Here is a 16,255-nt window from a genome sequence, read left to right as displayed (position 1 = left end):
TTAGATTGTAAGCTCCTTTGAGCAGGGTCTGTCCTTCTTTGTTATTTGTACAGCGCTGCGTAACCCTGGTAGTACTCTAGAAATGTTAAATAGTAGTAGTAGTAGTAGTAGTAATCTCCCACTGAATGTTCTGGGATAACTGGCTATCTGTGATTTAACCGGTCAGCTGCTGTGACTGACCGGTTAAATTGTTTTGAATATTGGCAGGACAGACTTTATCACATAGGCACAAGACATGCACCTATAAGCCTTCACAGATTAGATTCCCTGTTATAAAATTACCCTCCACATGTATTTGGTCATTAATTACCGGTACATATATGTATCCCTTGATTCCTTTAGAATTGAGCCAAGCAACCTGCTTTAATGATATTATACGCAGTATGGCATTGCCCTGTAAATCCTGTCCTACCTTCCATGGATGATGCTGCTCAATACTCTGTTTCTTTCTCCCTAGATCTTCTTCCCTGCAGACAGAATTACCCAGAATGTAGCTATGGCTGCACCGAGACCTCAGAGGGGCCAGTCTGCTTCTGTCCAGAGGGATCGGTGCTAAAAGAGGGCAGCAAAATATGCACAGGTGAGCGGCTGTATCCCAGTACCACTGTCCTCAGTCTATCTCACTCAACAGCCCAAAATTATGCAACCTACTTAAGAGACAAATCATTCTACTGCTCCAGTTTCTTTAACAGTTGCTTCTTGTGCCGTATGTTTAATAACCCAAAGTCAGCACGTAATTTGCTTTATGTTTAACATTAGCAAATTCTAGACTTGATTTGATTGAGAATGAAAGTGCTGTGATAGCAGTAGTGGAAATCAGGTGGCCAGTGTTCTGCAGTCTCATCTCCCGCCATGAACTTATGCAGTTTTGAATTCAGAAATGTTGTCCCTGGAAGGGTAAATTAGAAAAATTATAGGAGTGGGGAAAGTAAGCCATAGTTACTACTCATAAAAGTTAAAAAGCAGGATGAACACATATTAAACAATTTTTATTAATTTGAAATAAATATTCAGTTCAAAATTCAACTCCACAGTCAGTATTTCTTTTACATGTTGTTTGTGGCAATTAAAGCTGTGCCCAGATTTTCAGTGGCAGCTGGGGTAAACATGTTTCTGATCCATGGCACATGCTACAAGCTGTATCTCAGGGCTCTCTGCTCTCTCCTATTCTATTCAATGTTTATTTGTGTGGTTTAAATAAGGTACTTGCTCCTTTTGAAATGTCTTATTATTCTTATGCAGATGACATCTCTATTTTGTTCCCAACTGAGCATACTTTACAGGAGACCTTTGCTTTTATGATCCGTGTGTTTGAAAAAAATCTTTGGTGGTTGTTAATTATTGGTCTGAAAAATAACCCAGATAAAAACTAACCTTTTACGAGAGGGAGGAAGATGTGTTGAGGTGCCAACGATGAAGCTATGATTAGCTTCTTCTGAAATCTCTCTTCAATCAGATATTAAGATTCTTGGAGTAACATTTGATTCAAAACTAAGTATGGACTGGTCAGGGAAACTTTTGCCAAATTGAAATTGTTATGAAGAATTAAACCACTATAGCAGGGGCTTAGCCAGACAGCAGATTTTGGGTGGGCTTAGTCAAGAAGTGGGTGGGCACCAAGTGTTCTCCCCCCCCCCCCCCCAATTTGATGAGGCCAGTTTCAGCAGCTTAGGAAGCTTAGACTGCTGAAGTGGAGAGCAGTGTTTTCAGCACCATCAGGGGGAGGTCTTCAGCTGGCGGAGCTTGGGATCCCCACTAGGTAGCACTAAATATGTGCTGCTGTTGGGTGGGCCTGAGCCTTAAGTGGATGGGCCCCGGCCCACCCAGGCCCATCTGTGGCTATGCCACTGCACTATAGAATTCATCCCAACAGCAAACGGTACTGTTGTCTACCATTATGAGTCAATTGGAGAACTGTAATATTGTTCTGTTAGGCCTTCCCAATTCTCATCTGATTCGACTTCAGATCGTGCAAACCACGGCAGCTAAATTGGTACTTGAGGGTAAATGCACTGACTATGCCTCTCCATTCCTAGTAAGATTACGTGGAGGGGCATAATCGAATGGGGTGCCCAAGTTTTCCTGAGGGCGTCCTCGCAGGACATCCCCCGCGAAGGGGCGGGGAAACCTGTATTATCGAAACAAGATGGGCGGCCATCTTTCGTTTCGATAATAAGGTCAGAGGCGCCCAAATCTGCACATTTAGGTTGACCTTAGAGATGGCCGTCCCTAGAGATGGTCGTCCCCGATTTTCGGTGATAATGGAACACGAGGACGCCCGTCTTAGAAACGACCAAATCCAAGCCCTTTGGTCCTGGGAGGAGCCAGCATTCGTAGTGCACTGGTCCCCCTGACATGCCAGGACATCAACCGGGCACCCTAGGGGGCACTGCAGTAGATTCAGAAAAAGCTCCCAGGTGCATAGCTCCCTTACCTTGTGTGCTGAGCCCCCCAACCCCCCCCCCCAAATTCCACTCCCCACAACCATAGAGCACTACCATAGCCCTTAGGGATGAAGGGGGGCACCTAGATGTGGGTACAGTGGGTTTCTGGTGGGTTTTAGAGGGCTCACATTTACCACCACAAGTGTAACAGGTGGGGTGGATGGGCCTGGGTCCGCCTACCTGAAGTGCGCTGCACCCACTAAAAGGAATGGAAAACAAAAATGAGGATGTTATAATGCCTTTGTATCACTCCATGGTGCGACCGCACCTTGAATATTGTGTTCAATTCTGGTCGCCGCATCTCAAAAAAGATATAGCGGAATTAGAAAAGGTGCAGAGAAGGGTGATGAAAATGATAAAGGAGATGGGACGACTTTCAAAATATGTCGTGCCAGCCTCTATGCCAGCCTCAGATGTCATACTCAGGTCCATGACAGCGCATGATGGTCTCAGGAGCAGTTTTAGTGGGCACTGCAGTGCACTTCAGACAGGCAGACCCAGGCCCATACCCCCCTACCTGTTACATTTGTGGAGGAAACAGCGAGCTCTCCAAAACCCACCAGAAACCCACTGTACCCACAAATAGGTGCCCCTCTTCACCCATAAGGGCTATGGTAGTGGTGTACAGTTGGGGGTAGTGGGTTTTGAGGGGGTTGGAGGGGGGTCAGCACACAAGGTAAGGGAGCTATGTTCCTGGGAACATTTTATGAAGTCCACTGCAGTGCCCCCTAGGGTGCCCGGTTGGTGTCCTGGCATGTCAGGGGGACCAGTGCAGTACAAATGCTGGCTCCTCCCATGACCAAATGGCTTGCATTAGGACATTTTTGACATGGACGTTTTTGGTTTCAAAAATTGCCGAAAATCAGAAACGTCCATGTCTAGGGATGTCCAAATTTAAGGACGTCCTTGGATTTGGACGTCCCTGATGGTATTTTTGAAATGAAAGATGGACGTCCACCTTGTTTTGAAAATGCGGTTTTCCCTGCCCCAGGATTTGGACGTTTTGCAAGGACATCCAAATCGAAACTTGGATGTCCCTTTCGAAAATGCCCCTCCAAGTAGTTTAAGAGTAGTCAGTTGTTACTATATGTTCTGATGCCTTCTGAAAATGTAGTTTTTTGAGCAATTTTTAATTTTAAGGGCCCTTTTACCAAACTGTGGTAAAAAGTGGCCTTAGCACATCCTTATGCAGGTCAGTCCCACATGCTAAGGCCTTTTTTACTGCAGTGGTTAAATGGCTGATTGCTCTATTTTCTGTATTAATGGCTATGCACTAATTTTCCCATTAGTGCATGGCAATTAGTTAATAATCTCCTACCGCCAGCTATTTTGTAGGCGGTAAGGGATCACAAGCTAATCGGTTAGCATGGAACAATGTAGCCTGCTCTAACAAATTAGCACAGAACATGAATACTCTCCGCCCCCCAGACCCACCACCCAGTGCTAAAAAAGAATTTTTTTTTAGCATGTGGGTAGCACATGCCGACCCCATAATTGCTACGGGACACATAAGCACACCGTGTGGTAAGGCATTTTTACCTGTGGTAAGCATGTGCTAATGCTTACCACAGCTCAGTAAAAGGACTCCTTAATATTTTACTCTGGTTTTGATTAAAATGTTTGTAATCCCCCTGCTTCAGAGTTACTGGAGGGAGGGAGTTAGAAAGGGAGAGTGAGAAGCCCAGCCCCAAGGGGAGTGGTTCTGGGAAAGTTGCTTTGGGAAATGTTTGTGGGTTTAGATGGATAGGAGATGTCATATAGGGGCGGAGTTAAGAATTTAAAAAAACTGTTGTTGTGCAGAGCACATGGTTTTTGGTTGCCTTCACCCCTGTCAGGACCCGTGAGGAGAGGAGGGGTCCTGGATAAGCCCAATAACCTAAGGCTGAATTAAGAAAAGTGTCTAAACTAACCAGATCAACATCTCCTCCAAAATGTTGGTCTTGTTCTGCTCCTGTTGGTCACCTGAAGCATCTACTCTTTGAATATTCCCATGTGTCCACCTACTGGAAATTAATACAGAAAAGAATATGTTCAATAATTCCCTTCTCCTCGCCTGTTGGTTTGACATATGATGTGATAATACTACGTTCTTCAACCCCTAAACTTACACTTGAGGATCAATATCCAAAACGTTTTGATATAATGATGGCTCTAGTCACTCATCTTATAGTATTTCATTGGAAAAATAATTTGCATTTGAACTTTTGTGAATGGTAGAGTCATCTTTGTACTATTAGCAGTGCGTTTTTTCTAGCAAAAAAGGTGCCGGTACTCAAATGCTAGGTCACCCTTCAGGGGTGGGGTGATCACTAAGGGACCCACCCCACAATAGCCAGGCCCCCTGCAACTAGTCATAGAACCTATGACAAGGCAGAATTGGTGTGCAGCCTCAACTCTTTCATTAAAACTTAGGTCAATTTTAGCAGACAACGGAAAAGGTGCCGGTACTCAGTACCCCCAAGTACCCCCTCAAAAAAAGCCCTGACTATTAGAAACTATGAAGAATCTGCAGCTTTTAAATTTCATCAATTGCCAACTTTTCAGAAGCATTGGGATCCTTTTGATCATTACATCAAAACATCAGCATCTCCTAGAGATTAGATTTTTATATTTATACTTAAATTGTCACATTTATCTATATGTAATGCATTTGGTTTTGTTGTTGTATGTTATATTGGTTTAAATTTTCTTGAAAACTCAATAAAAATGATTAAAAAAAGAAAAGAACAGGTTTTTGCCAACTAACTCCCACCCCCCCATTTACAAAGTCATGCAATAATGCTGACACAGCTCATTCAAAGTGAATGAGCTGTGTCAGCATTAGTGCATGGCAGCCGCTAGTGCGGCTTAGTAAACAGAGGGGTAAAGCATTAAGGACTAGATTCTATATATCATGCCTAAAAAATTGGTGCTGAAAAAATACACTTAGGCATCTATATATATAAAACTCACCCTCAACGTTCTATTTGCACTGACGTCACTGAAGCCAGGTTCGTAAGTTCGAAGCTCTGAAGCCACACAAAATCACAGTCTGTGGGCCTCGCCCTCGCGTCAAACGTTATGACGTTGAGGGCGGAGCACATTCTCAGCTCCAACGTTGTACTGCACTGTAGCTCTCGCACGGAGGCTGCAGGGGGGCCGGCGACACACGGAGACACAAAGGGACGGAGGGGAGCCTTGCTAGCGCCGTTTCATTGCGATTTGAAACTGGCCTTCGTTACTAGTATTCTATAAAGTATGCCTAGGTTAGGTGTACTTTATAGAATATACCTAAATTTCCACGTAGTTTATAGAATACTCCAAGCACCCATTCGTGCAACTAAATTTAGTCACGAGCAGTTATGCCACCATGATTCATAGCTGGCTGTTTCCTTGTTGGCCTTGATAGGCTTTGGTGGATATGGAAGGTCTGGGGCTCTTGGTGGCTGCCTTTTGTTATCCAGGAGAATATGATCTGTGTTTTCTATTTATCATTTTAATTTGTTTTAATTTGTGATATGACATTATGTTTTGTGTAACACTTTAGACAGGTGAAATAACAGCATATAAATGGTTTGAAATAAATATGATTATGTGGATATGCATGTCTTTGCTCATGAAGGGGTATCTGCATGTATCGGTCTCTGGGCGCTGGCTGACGTGGCTCAGTGTCTGGAAAGCAGAAAGTAGATATCATACTGTTCTTGGAAGAGACAATTCCCTCTATAATACATTGTCTCAACAAAGGAAACAGGGGGGAAACTGCCTGCACCAAAGTCTGACATTTCTCCAAACTGTTTTGTACATACCTTTGTACTGTCATATTTCTTCATTAACAGAACCGATTGTCCTTTTAAGGTTGTACATCTCCAGATAATGGTGGATGCAGACAGATCTGTGTTCCTTTAAGTCCAGTGGCCTGGGAATGTGATTGCTTTCCTGGATATAACCTACACCTGGATAAAAGGCGTTGCATTGCCTCAGGTCAGTTGCTGTATCCTCAGGTCAGTGGCTGTATGCTCAGGTCTATTATGCTGACTGGGAGACAGAGGAAAGTTCAAAAACTCATTTTTAGATTCTATACATTCACACATTGAGCTTTTTCCTATATAGGTCTTAATTATTTTTGCTAGAGAATGTATGGCCCTGTTCATTCCCTGGCAAACAAATTCCAGTACAAGGGTTAATATTCAAAAACACTTATCTGGATAACAGCACCTGCTACCTGGATAAAAGATGCTGACTGGGATATTAGACAGCTCTATCCAGATAGAGCCTCTGAATATCTGTAAAGACCACCTCTGTACTATGCGGATAACACCTCTGAATATCTTTACACACCGCATCTGTACTATCTGGATAATGTTTCTATCTTTACGCACCACCTCTTATCCGGATAGTGCCTCTCAATATCTTTATTCATCACCTCTATACTATCCGGATAATGCCTCTGAATGTCTGTAGAGATCACCTCTGAATATCTTTACACATTGTCTCTGTACTATCAGGTGTCTCTGAATATTTTACACATCACCTCTATACTATCCGGACTCTGCCTCTGTAGATCTTTATACACCACCTCTCTACTGTCCGGATAATGTCTCTGACTGTCTTTACCCATCGCCTCTGTACTATTTGAACAGTGTCTCTGAAAATCTTTACATATCACCTCTATACTATCTGGATAGTGCTGGGGCAGAGCCTGGGTGGAGCCAGAGTGGTTCTGGAACTTATCCAGACAGTGGCAATGTTTAATCTGTCCTAAGTTATCCGGATGAGTTATCTGGATAGATGACTGAATATTGCCACCATCCTGATAAATTCAGCACTGACTGTTTTATCTGGATTTTCAGCATGGGTCACTATCTGGATAATGGTACTAAATATCCAGATATTTTTCTACCACTGCAGTCAGTGTTTAGAAACAAAACACTGACCGCAGTGGCTGAATATTGAACTGTTTATACTTGGGTGAAATATAAATACTGACTTATCCTTTTTTACTTAAGTACAAATTAACTAAATGTGTGTTCATTGTCTAAATTTGAAATTCTAGCCAGAAATTGTGTTTGTGTAGCTCTCTGTTCTGAGCCTTAAACTCTGAGGGCTATAATTGAGCACTGATTTCTCAGTGCAAATAGTATATGTAAACCACTTTGACTGTATTTACTGAAAGGTGGTATATCAAATGTTGAATAAACATAAACAGGGTTCTGGGATGAGACCAGCTTCGGAGAAAGGTCCACTTACCTCCACTTCCACAAAATCATAGTCCAGTCCAGGGTTTGTTCTGAACCAATAATATTTACTTAAAGGCTTTAAGTAACCAACACACAGAGTATAACAGTTGTAACCTTTTCTCCCTGTCCTCTGCCCTGGGATTGACACATATTCCTCTGCTCCTGATATTGGTATTCTCCTCCTAAGCTGAGAATGCCAGTGTCTTCCACCTAGTGGTGTGCTGGTAAATTTTTAACAACAGGCTCTCTCCCCGGTCCAACTCTGAGCCCCCCCACCCCGTCCACCTCTGCACCCCCCCTCAAATTGCAGAGCTGGCTATACCCAGGGAGAGAGCCGGGGGGGGGGGGGGGTCATGCATTACTCTCTCCGGGAATTTTTTTTTTAATGCTTCCAGGTTCCAATCTAATTCAAGTTTAACGTGGGATAAAATGCCATAAATAAGTAAATAAATAGATAGAAACTCTGAGCATTGAGAATCTGATTCCCATAACATGATGTCTGTTTTAGAAGCCCATTACCAGGAGAAAAAAAAAATCTCTGCACCAATAACAGGGTTAAATGTCATAAATAAGTAACTAACTAACTAAATAGATAGATAGATAGATAGAAACTCTGAATGTTGAGCACCTGATCCTTACAATATGACATCTGTTTTAATGGCCCTTTACCAGGAGAAAACAAAATCTCTGCACAAATATAATACATGCAAGAAGGTGTCCCTATAACCAGCCCCTCCAAATGATACACCGAGTATGATTTATAACAAATTACTACTACCTCTGTGTTCATCCATATGCTGCACAAGCTGGTATGTTTGAAAATATAAGTGAGATAAAATTAAAATGCTACCAACAATAAAGAACGACAACGTAGATGCAGCAGCTCATAAGTTTGCTTGATTTTGTTTTGGGTTTAAGGGCAGCACGGGAAGGGGAATCAGACTAACCTAAACAGCTTCAATTTCTTTGTTTCATGCAGTGCCTGGTCTACCTGGAGTGTTGTCTCTGCCAAGTAGTGTATAGCCCTGCTGATGCAACTTCCTGTGGGTGGGATCCGGCAGAGAAAAGGCTCCGGGTTGGTCAGGCAGTGGTGAGGGGGGGATGATGAACATAATACATGAAGAGGTATGCTGGGGCCGGGGTAGGAGGGAGAGAGGAGGAGAAAAAAAAACAGATGCTTGTGTGCTGGCTACCTGACTCCAACAACCGGCTTGCAAAAATCAGTAAAATTTATACAACAGGCTCGTGTGAGCCGGTGTGAGCCGGCTCCAGCACACCACTGCCTCCACCTTTCCCGTCTTTACTTCTTTTGTCACAGAACTGAAAACAGGCACAAACTGCAGGCCCCGCCTCCTTCCTATGAACCCTGGGTCTTTCTGGATCCCACTCCTGCCAGATATCTCACAGCATCTGCAGGCACACACTTACATGGCAACTTGACCTCTAGAGGTAGTACTGTGACACTATCATTAGGGGTCACTTGCACAATTTTGATCTCAGTGCCATCAAGGGAAGGAGCAACTGAATATCGCTCTTGCCCAACCACGACACCAAGGATTTAAAAGTTAAGCCCAGCAGGCCTACAGGAGGGATATCTTCTGAGTGGAAGATAGAGACTTGGAGAACCTCCAAGGTGGAAAGGTCTTCCAGTTGGGGTGAACTTTCTAAGTGGGGGATCTGGACAGGATCTTCTGGTTGGGGAGAGTCTTTCAGTTGGGGGGGAGACTTGAATTGGGAGGATATCTGGAGGGGGTCGTCTGTGTGGGTCACTTGGGGGGCAGCTGTGACTTTAAGATACAGCCCAGGAGCTGTGGCCCGATGCTCCTAGGATATAAAAATAATCCCAGCTTTTTGAAAAGTTGTTTTTCAGTTATAATACAGCTTGTGATATTTACCTCTATAATTCTGTAGACTTACCATCCATGTATGTTGTCTTCTTCAGGTCCTAGGCCATTTTTATTATTTTCAAATTTTCAAGATATAAGACGAATCAACTTTGATGGAACAAATTATGAAACTTTACTGAACAGGCAAATGGGAAGTGTCTTAGCGCTGGACTATGACCCATCTGAAAATAAGGTAAAACATTAGAATAAGAGTTTTAAATGTCTGACTCTTCTTGGCTTAAATCAAATGGTTTATTGTATTGCTTAGTGGTTTAATATCTTCCATATTAATAAAGCTTGTTACAGACTTGTGGTTTTAGCACATTCAATTTATTTATTTACATTTATTTACCACATTATTGAAATGACCTTATGTGGTGTACAAAACAAGCTTAACCAGCATCTCAAAAGCAACAGGACAATAGACAGCAGTACATCTCAGCTCCTCCTTCCTTCTTAAATGAATCTTCAAGTCCCTCTTAAAACTACCCACCCAGCTCCTTTTCATTCCCTAATGAAGCAGGAAGTGCATTCTCACCACTGTGGTGCCTGAACAGAGAAAGATCTATCCAGGTGACACATCTTTCTCATAAACTAAACAATTGCCTCCCGATAATCAAAAGTATTTAACCGGCCAGGATAGGTGACCCCCGCCACCCCCCCTCCCGAGGTCGTTGTGGTCGTTGCCGCCCCCTCTCCACCCGACCCCCTTCGTCTATCACCGGGCCCTCTTGAATTCAAATCATAGTGCCTCACCTTGACCTTGCTTCCCTTTGGACCTTCCCTCCCTGTGTCCCGCCCTCGCGCAACTTACATCAGACGAGGGTGGGGCACAGGAAGGGAAGGTCCGAAGGGAGGCGATCTGCAGACTGCTGCTGCTACGCTTCTTTCACACGGAGCGAGGTCGAGGTGAGGTGCTCTGATTTGAATTCAGGGAGACCTGGCCTGGTGGTGGACGGAGGGGGGCGGGTGGAGGGGATTGCAACGCCGGCCCAGGGAATTTTGTCCCCCCTGCTCCCCCTCTCGGTGGCCCTGGTTACATACAGAGGCATCATCCATTTTACAAGCATCAGTGTCTAAAATACCAGCGGGGTTAGCATGGCAACATAAGCAAGTATGATACACATACATGTCGGTATGTTATTGTGTTGGCGATGTTATAGTTTTTCTAGTTTGGACTTTGGACTCTACCTCCAGGAAACTCTTCCTACTGTTTCACACCAGTGTTTGTTTGGTATTTGTAACCTGGAGTGCAAGTTGATTTTCATTGTTGAATTTTTTTTCTATCCTATTGTCCAGTGTTTCAATTATGCTGTGTATTCCGTTGTTCACAAATGAAAATAAAGATTTAAAAAAAAGAAAAAAGAACATACATGTGCATGCCAGCCACTTTAGTAACATACACATCTATGTTTTTGCTAAAGCTGTCACAGCAGCTAATATCCTTTGCCAGTATCGCTTTTGGGGTGGGGGACAAAAATAGCAGGGGAATAAGGGGGTGACCATCCGTAATCCTTCCATTGGAGTGCTGCACAAAATGAGTAACTTTCTCTAACTTAGATGTCCCCTTCTGCAATGTGGAATGTATGTGTATCTTTTCACCCCATCCTATGTCCTCCCAAAACATGCCCAGCCTTTTGCATGTATTTGCATTTTAGATGTGTATATCCTGGCTAAAATCGCTAGTGCACCTTAGAAAACAGGGCCCTAAGAATCTTGTACTAGATGCGGAATTTAATGGGCAGCCAATTAAATTGAATCAATGCCAAATTCCTAAGCCCTTAATGCACCGCCATTGTGGTTGATACAAGAGAATGATATTCAAAAATTGTCTAAATATCTGTAATATACAAATCTGTAAGGCTCGATATTCAAAAACAACTGAGCTCCTAAATCTAGGCATCTAAATTTCTGCCCTATTTTCAGCCCAATGTAAGAGCTTAAGTTTTCAACTGAAAATTCATCCTAATTTAGAAACTTAAGTTGTGCTTATAAATTTAAGCCTGGCATTCATTTATGTACCCAATCTATGAGCCTAGTGCAGTCTACGATGCTGTATTTAGGCCCCAGTCTCTTTTTTGGGGTGTGGGAGAGGAGTATGTGGTGTGGATTCAAATCCAACTGTGTATGCAACTTAACTAGTTAACAAGCCAATCAGCGCCAATAATTACCTCTAAACAAGCAATTATTGACACTAATTGGCATTAATTAGAATTTAGGCACAGAATTGTCTAAGCTTATTCTATAACATGATGTGCATAAATTCTAAGCCACATAATTGAAAAGGGGCATGGCCCATAGACGTGGAACAGGTGAGTCATGGCATTTTTAAAATCTATGCACGTGGTTATAGAATACACCCGGTCTGCGTGTAGTTTAGGCATCAGCATTTACACCAAGTTTTACATGGCATAACAGCCCGTGACTAAATTTAGTTGTGCGGACAGACGCTCGGCGTATTCTATAAACCAAGTGGCAATTTAGGCTTATTCTATAGAATATGCCTTGGGGTATTTTGTTTTGGCACTGATTCTATAGGCATGATATATAGAATCTAGTCCTATACATATAATTATTCACTGGTTTTGTCAGCAGTGTTTTTTTCTCCCTAGTGGGGAATTGTTTCCCATTGCTGTACATTTTTCAGTCTAGGACCCTGATGGCGAACCTATGACACGCGTGTCAGCACTGACACGCGTAGCCATTTTTGATGACACGCGGCGCTGCCGCAGTGTGGTCCGCCCTCCCTCCTCACTCCCGGAAACTAACCTTAAAGCCTCCTTTCACGTCGCAGCAAGCAGCAGCAGGGCAGGCCACTCCTTCCTTCCATGTCCCGCCCTCGCCTGACGTAACGTCCGCGAGGGCAGAGCACAGAAGGAAGGAGGAGAGGTCTGCCCTGCTGCTGCTTGCTGCGACGTGAAAGGAGGCTTTAAGGTTAGTTCTGGGCCCGGTAGCAGGTGGAGGGGGGGGGCCCAGCGACCTCGGGTGGGCAGCGATCTCGGGTAGGGGGGGCCCGGGGGCGGTCCTAGTAGATTTTTCTCGAAGTGACACACCACCCGAGTTATGCTCGGTTTTTTCGCGAATTTTGACACACCAAGCTCAAAAGGTTGCCCATCACTGGTCTAGGAGAAGCCAGCGATAGTAAACCCCCATTGAGGTTTTTAGTTGAGCCTTCAGTTTCATTTAAAATTCTAGTCTGTATTAGAGATATAGTGTATCGGGTAACAGTCCTTTAAGCAAAAGTAGAAATTAGTTTTTGATTGTGACCCATTTTTTTGAGCACTGTTCATAGAATTTCACCCATAATTTACAGTGTACGCAGCAGTTTTAAAAAGGTGACTGCAGACTTCTGAACACTCTGCTGCAGAAATTATCCTCGAGTTGCCCAAGGAAAGAGTCTTTGAGCATGAAGGAATTGATGATTTGCTTTCACATAACTCAATCTGTTCCGGGAAACCTTCTCTACAGTGAACATGAAAGGAAACCCTCTGTATCTGATATAGCACATTTTCCAAAATGCCAAACTAAAATGTTCACTCACAGAAAAGAGAGCTGTACCTTTTTCTTTCTAGATTTACTTTGCACATACAGCCTTGAAGTGGATAGAAAGAGCTAACATGGATGGCTCAGAGCGTGAGAAAGTGATTTCTTCAGATCTAGATGTGCCTGAAGGCCTTGCTGTGGATTGGATTAACCGTAAACTCTATTGGACAGACAAGGGGTATGCATTTCCTGCAGAAAAGATATCAAAGCAGGTGGGAGAGTACAAAGTCTCCTGAGGCTGACACAACTGCATGCTTACTTTATCCAGAAAAAAGTGTATTAATTAAGGGGCCCTTTTACAAAGGCATGGGTAGCGTACGCCCAATCGGCACAATTGCTGGGGTAGCACGTGCCCCCCCCCCCCCGCAGTAATTCTGATTTTGGTGTGCACCAAATCCTATGGCAGAAAATAATTTTCTACCGCGGGGGCATTCCTGGCAGTAACCGACAGCATGCCGGTTACTGCGTGGGTAGCACTAGGTCAATGGGTGGCAGTACGGGCTCAGGCCATAAATAGACACGCGCTAGTTTTAATATTAGTGCAGGCCTTTTTTCCCAGCCACGGTAAAAAATGGCCCACTACGCACCTAAAAGATGCACCCACAGTACCACAGGCCACTTTTTACCGTGGCTTTGTAAAAGGACCCCTAAAGTAATCTAGCAAATTTCTGAAAGTTTTGCAGACAATAGTAAACTGCAGGTCTTGCTGTTTTTCTGAAGGAACCATATATACCCTAAGACACAGATGTCAGCTAAATGAGCTGTGATTGGCTGACAGAAACTTGGAGGGACTTAATGGAAAGGGAAGAGTGTTTAACCAACTGAATAAGTGGTGCGGTGGTTAGAGCACAGGTCTTATAATCAGAAGGTGGCTGGTTTGAATCCCCCTGTTACTATTGTTTTAATTTGGACATCCCTGACTGCACTTGCATGTATTTTTTTTTCTTCCGATTTTTGCTCTCTGTATGGGTCCCGCGCAGCACCAACTAAACTAAAATTGCTCCGGAGACCTGCATACTGCTGTCATGGAGCTAGGTATGATATTTGATGCTGGCATAGAGGCATCTCAGGGGGACCAGTGCACTATGAATGCTGGCCCCTCCCACACCAAATGCCTTGGATTTGGTCCGTTTTTGATATGGCTGGCAGCGGTTTCGATTATTGCTGAAAAACGAAAACGCCCAGCTCAACAAACGCCCACATCCAATGCATTTGGCCAGCACAAACCATATTTTCGAAACTAAAGATAAACGTCCATCTTTTTCGAAAATATGGTTCGGCCCGCCCCTTCACGGCCCCGTTCTCGGTGATGGACGTTTTTACAAATGGGTGTTTGCATTCGATTATGCCCCTCTATGTCTGTAGTTTGTTGTGTTTTACTTGTGATTTCTGTTTCTTCCCCCCTTTTTTTGTAGATTGTTAGCCGCCTAGACACAAGCTTGATGGAAGGGATAGTAAGTCTTCCAATAAACTTGAATCTTTACCCTCTTTTCTCTCCAATAATCAATTCATAATCCACAACAGAACATTGCCTCCTATCCCATGACTTTTTAAATTTTCTCAGGAATCTCTCCTGAGGAACTTTGTCAAAAGCTTTCTGAAAATCTTGATACACTACATCCACTGACTCATCTTTATCTTCAAAGAAACGAAGCAAATTAGTGAGGCAAGACTTCCCTTGGCTGAACCTATGCTGATTCTGTCCCATTAAACCCTGTTTATCTATGTGTTCCATAATTTTATTCTTTATAATAGTTTCCACTATTTTATCTGGCACCGACATCATGCTTACCATCTATAATTTCCAGGATCATCCCTGGAACCTTTTTTTAAAATTGGCATTACATTCGCCACCCTCCAGTCTTCAGGTAATATGGACAATTTTAATGACAGGTTACAGATCACTAGCAGCAGATCAGCAATTTGATGTTTGAGTTCTTTCAGTATCCTAGGGTGTATACCATCCGATCCAGGTGATTTATCACTCTTTAACTTGTCAATTTGTCACAGTACGTCTTCCAGGTTCACCGAGAATTTTTTCAATTCCTCAGCATTTCTGGTAATGGTACAGAATGGTTGAGGGTCTGGCAGTTAAAATTTAATATTAATACTCTTACTAGGGTATTATTTTCCGTTCGGTTTTTGTTTATATTGTGAAATACTACAAAGAAAACCTGATCAGAAATTGTTTTCAGCATTGCAGTCTAGTTTATACATGTTGGAGACTGGACTCCAGGGGAACCACTCCAGAGAATCATCACTATCACCCCTTCATGAGATAAGTGCTATGGCTATTCAATACCAGATATTTGCATAGAAATAAGCATCAAGTATTAAGCTTTAGCAAAAAAAGGAGGAGGTAGGGGTGCGATGATGTAATTATGGGATAAACAACAGTGATACACTGTGAGAAGGTTCAGCCGGTCTTCCCAATCACTGAGCACAATAGCAAGTTATAAAAAAAGAAAAAATTACACTTGTTTGACACTGGAGAAGGTTTTTAGGTGAAGCATTATAAATAATATAGAGGTTTTCTATGTAGTATTTCACAATAGTTACAATTTAATGCCAAGAAGTGCAGAGTGATGCATTTGGGGTATAGAAACCCAAAAGAGAGATACCAAATAGGAGGGGAGAGATTAGTAAGCTTGACTCAGGAGAGAGACCTTGGGGTGTTGATGTCAGAGGATATGAAGGTGAAGAAACGAGGTGACAAGGCAACGGCCATGACCAGAAGGATGCTAGGCTGCATAGAGAGGGGTATAACCAGCAGAATAAAGGAGGTGTTGATGTCCCTCTACAAGTTGTTGGTAAGGCCTCACTTGGAGTATTGTGTTCAGTTTTGGAGGCCTTATCTTGCTAAAGATGTAAAAAGACTGGAAGCGGTGCAAAGAAAAGCTACAAAAAAAGGTATGAGATTTGCATTGCAAACCGTACGAGGAGAGACTTGCCGACCTGAACATGTATACCTTGGAGGAAAGGAGAAACAGGGGTGACATGATACAGACGTTCAAATGTTTGAAAGATATTAATCTGCAAACGAACCTTTTCTGGAGATGAGAAGGTGGTATAACTAGAGGACATGAACTGAGGTTGAAGGGGGGCAGACTCAGGAGTAATGTCAGGAAGTATTTTTTTCACAGAAAGGGTGGTAGATACGTGG

The 16,255-nt window shown here is 43.2% G+C and overlaps 1 protein-coding gene across 1 annotated transcript in view; it reads left to right on the top strand.

Annotated features, from left to right (window-relative positions):
* EGF (epidermal growth factor) overlaps nucleotides 1–16,255 on the top strand; it is a 102,140-nt gene that overhangs the window by 41,031 nt on the left and 44,854 nt on the right. Inside the window, exons 8-11 of the mRNA XM_030190858.1 lie at nucleotides 458–580; nucleotides 6,282–6,407; nucleotides 9,606–9,742; nucleotides 13,122–13,270. Coding sequence (XP_030046718.1) covers nucleotides 458–580; nucleotides 6,282–6,407; nucleotides 9,606–9,742; nucleotides 13,122–13,270 — 535 coding nt within the window. The remainder of the gene's footprint in view (nucleotides 1–457; nucleotides 581–6,281; nucleotides 6,408–9,605; nucleotides 9,743–13,121; nucleotides 13,271–16,255) is intronic.

The sequence above is a fragment of the Microcaecilia unicolor genome, chromosome 2 (genome assembly GCF_901765095.1).
Source record: "Microcaecilia unicolor chromosome 2, aMicUni1.1, whole genome shotgun sequence".
Taxonomy (NCBI): Eukaryota; Metazoa; Chordata; class Amphibia; order Gymnophiona; family Siphonopidae; genus Microcaecilia; species Microcaecilia unicolor.
Note: the sequence above shows the minus strand (reverse complement) of the source record. Positions and strands in the feature narration are given on the sequence as shown.